This window comes from Hemitrygon akajei, unplaced genomic scaffold (assembly GCF_048418815.1).
Source record: "Hemitrygon akajei unplaced genomic scaffold, sHemAka1.3 Scf000074, whole genome shotgun sequence".
NCBI classification, from domain to species: Eukaryota; Metazoa; Chordata; class Chondrichthyes; order Myliobatiformes; family Dasyatidae; genus Hemitrygon; species Hemitrygon akajei.
In genome coordinates, this window is record NW_027331960.1 from 3,980,522 (window position 1) to 3,982,835 (window position 2,314).

A 2,314-nucleotide genomic window follows, 5' to 3' on the forward strand; every position below is an offset into this window, starting at 1 on the left:
CTTCAAGGAAACTGCTGCAAGTTAACCAAATGAAATAGCGAGGCTGACCGATTTTTAAGCTGCTAATTTGATCTCAGAGATGACCAAAATCTGACAGGTTGGAAATGTAACTGAGCTGGCGTCATCTGTTTGCTTCCATTTTTAGATTTCTGTGGTAGTCGATGTGAACCATTGCCCCAGTGGAGTTCATAAAAGATATAAATTACATCGACTGAAGTAGTCAATCAAAGAGACTGCCTACAACCTAAAGTGACCCATAATGATGCTTGAAGCGTATTACAGCGTCGAGAAAACATTTTATGTTATCATTACCTCGATTGGCGTTCCAGGTAAGCGACTGCAAGAACACAGGAATTCCGTGAGAGAGCGGTCTTTGTGTAGCTTATTGTGAATTTTATTTGCTTTGTGAAATGACAGGTTAGTAAATCGGGTACCAGCATCCAAAGCTATGTACGGTGATATAACTTCGTTCATTCACGCAGTGTGCATTCCTTAGTTTCCATATTACTTTCATCCACAGAAGTCAAACCACTCCATAGAACGTAGGGTAACCTTGGTTCCGTAAGAAGACTCTTCCCTGACAGGTTCTGCACAGGTGAACAAGAACTCAGGGAAGGCAGCTCACTGGAATGCTTTACTAACACGGATTGTATTAAGAAGTTCACTTACAACAGAGGTTTTTTATGACATTGATCTTTACCATTAACTGAGAGCTAGGTGAACCATAGACTGTGAGCCCCTGACCACGGGACAAATAACAGAGAGGCCATGTTACTGGAATATAACAACTGAATTTTGCCGAGTGCGGCAGTAGTTCTGTAATGAAACCATTTTCTTCTGAAGTACAGACTGGCTTTGTCTTCCAAATAAACGTCTTCTCGCTCTCCTTGGAAGTCCAGTTGCGTCTTTTACATTCTCGGTGCGGTGTAACCTGTAAATCGGGTTCGTGCAGGCATTACCAGAAAGTTTGGAAAAATAAAGTATCCTCTTGCTGAGATCGTATAGTTGATTTTTTTCCGCAAATTCCATCGAATCTTTCTCCGTTCATCTTCCCCCGAACTCTTCAAATGGTTGTTATCTAGAGACGCGTTTACTCATCTCAATGCTGTATTCACTCACGCGCTTTGCCTCCAAGAGTATATGTTGTATTCCATAATGTTTCTCTCATCTGTTTCTCCAGTGAATTTATTGGCGATTACAATACTGTCCCAGGGGAAGTGCGGTCTGTCCACTTGCACCAATCGCTACTTGGTGGCCATGGGAACGGCAGATCTGATGGTCATTATCATTGAGGTAATTTTGTATCGGATCAGCGTTCATTATTTCCCAGTGACTGTCCTGAACATTACTCCCATGGAGAGTATTAGAGTTGTCTTGTCTCGTATAGCCCTCGACTGTTCTGTCTGGTTCACAGTTGCATTTACATTTGATCGTTTCGTCGCCATTTGCTGCCACAAGCTGAAGGCAACGTATTGCACCGGGAAAACCGCGGCCACAGTTCTGACAGCAACTGGTGTGCTGTTCTGCATGAAAAACGTTCCCTTCTACTTCGCACTTGAACCGCGAAAGATCATTAACAATGTACCGTGGTTCTTAGAAATAAAAATAAGTTACTACACGGATCCGGGGTGGAGGGGATTTGACTGGTTTGATACGGTACTAACTCCATTGCTGCCTTTCGTTGCAATTCTGATTCTCAACGCTCTTACAGTCAGACACATTTTAGTGGCCAGTCGGGTCCGTAAGGGACTGAAGGGACGAAACAAAGGGGAGAGTCGCACTGACCCTGAGATGGAGAGCAGGAGGAGATCAGTGGTTTTACTTTTCACACTGTCTGGGAGCTTCATCCTCCTGTGGCTGACAACTGTTACACAGTTCCTCTATTATCAGATAACAGGAACAGGAGGCGAATGGAATGATTCTGAATATATATTTTACAAAGTCGGATTTTTGCTGAGTACTTTAAGCTGCTGCACCAACACATTTATTTACGTGGCGACTCAGTCCAAATTCAGGGAGCAAGTGAAAAACCACATCACCTCAGTTTCTGTGTTCATTAAGAAAACCAGCTGGTGAGCGGAGTCCAGCGGCCTCCGCAGTTTAGTGTATAGCCTCCAGTTCCCAAAATCCGTTCTGCAATCGACCAGACCCCGCCTTTAGATATACAATCAGCGACCAGCCCCTAAATTTCGATCCAATGATAACATCCCTTTCCAAAAATCATTTGTTTCAACCTATTACCGGTGCTTGTAGCAACCTACCCACAATGACCGCTGTTAATGCCTTTCCGCTGTCAAGGCGCGGAGAAGGTTTT

The 2,314-nt window shown here is 43.9% G+C and overlaps 1 protein-coding gene across 1 annotated transcript; it reads left to right on the forward strand.

Moving 5' to 3' along the window:
- Window positions 1-259: 259 nt before the first annotated feature.
- On the forward strand, window positions 260-2,076 carry LOC140722309 (probable G-protein coupled receptor 139). The gene is made up of 2 exons (XM_073037096.1): window positions 260-329; window positions 1,181-2,076. The coding sequence occupies exons 1-2, from the start codon at window positions 260-262 to the stop codon at window positions 2,074-2,076; spliced, it is 966 nt and encodes a 321-aa protein (XP_072893197.1).
- Window positions 2,077-2,314: the final 238 nt, after the last annotated feature.